Source organism: Condylura cristata, unplaced genomic scaffold (genome assembly GCF_000260355.1).
Source record: "Condylura cristata isolate star-nosed mole 26May11 unplaced genomic scaffold, ConCri1.0 scaffold00041, whole genome shotgun sequence".
NCBI lineage: Eukaryota > Metazoa > Chordata > Mammalia > Eulipotyphla > Talpidae > Condylura > Condylura cristata.
The window spans coordinates 7027167-7027930 of NW_004567142.1; the positions used below are offsets into that span (position 1 = coordinate 7027167).

Here is a 764-nt window from a genome sequence, read left to right on the forward strand (position 1 = left end):
CTGCCGCCGCCTCTGCCTCTCCCAGGCCAGCCCCCCACGCCCCCGCCAACCCGGTCTGTCGCCCACCCCGCCGCGGGCCCAGAGGCCCCGGGTCCCTCGCCTCAGGCCCGGCTTGGAGGTGGGGTGGGGGGCGCTGCGGCGGAGCTGTGTGTTCCCAGCGCAAAATAGACTCCCGTTGCCATGGCGACGCGCGCGCGGCCTCCGAGACGCGAAGATTCAGGATGGGGGGTGAAGAGGGGCGACACCTGGATCCGGAAAGCGGGGGCCGGGGGCGCCGACGCCCAGGCCCAGGGGCCCCCGAAGCAGGGGGGAGAGGCAGGGGCCCCTGGGTCCTTGGAGGAAGGGGGCGTCGGGCGCCCAGACGCGAAGGACCCGAGTCCAGCCTTCTGGTAAGGGTCTGGGTTCCACGGTTGGCGGCGGGGCTCCGATTCCCCAATGGGGGCGAGCGGCCGCGCGTGCGGTGACACCTCGGGGTGTCTCCTGCCCTCACACCTGGGGGTGGTGGCAAGGATTGCGAATCCGGAGGGGCTAAGGGACCCTGACTGCGTCGGGGGGCCGTAGAGTCCCCGCTCCCAGATCTGCAGGGGGACTGCAGAATTCGGGGCGCCCCATGTGCACCCCGGACTCCTGCGCTGCAGGGGAGCGGGGACCACTCCGGAGCCGCCCGTCCTCGCCATCCTTCCACCCGCACGCCGGCCTCCGCCCTCCCGGCGCCCAGGCTCCGTGCCTCAGTTTCCCCTCCGCACCGGGGTGCGGTCCCGCTC

General features: G+C 73.7%; 1 protein-coding gene across 1 annotated transcript in view; it reads right to left on the reverse strand.

Moving 5' to 3' along the window:
• Window positions 1-677, reverse strand: part of UBE2S (ubiquitin-conjugating enzyme E2S) — a 14612-nt gene extending 13935 nt beyond the window's left edge. The window contains exon 1 of the mRNA XM_012733559.1: window positions 193-677. Coding sequence (XP_012589013.1) covers window positions 193-677 — 485 coding nt within the window. The remainder of the gene's footprint in view (window positions 1-192) is intronic.
• Between the last annotated feature and the right edge of the window lie 87 nt (window positions 678-764).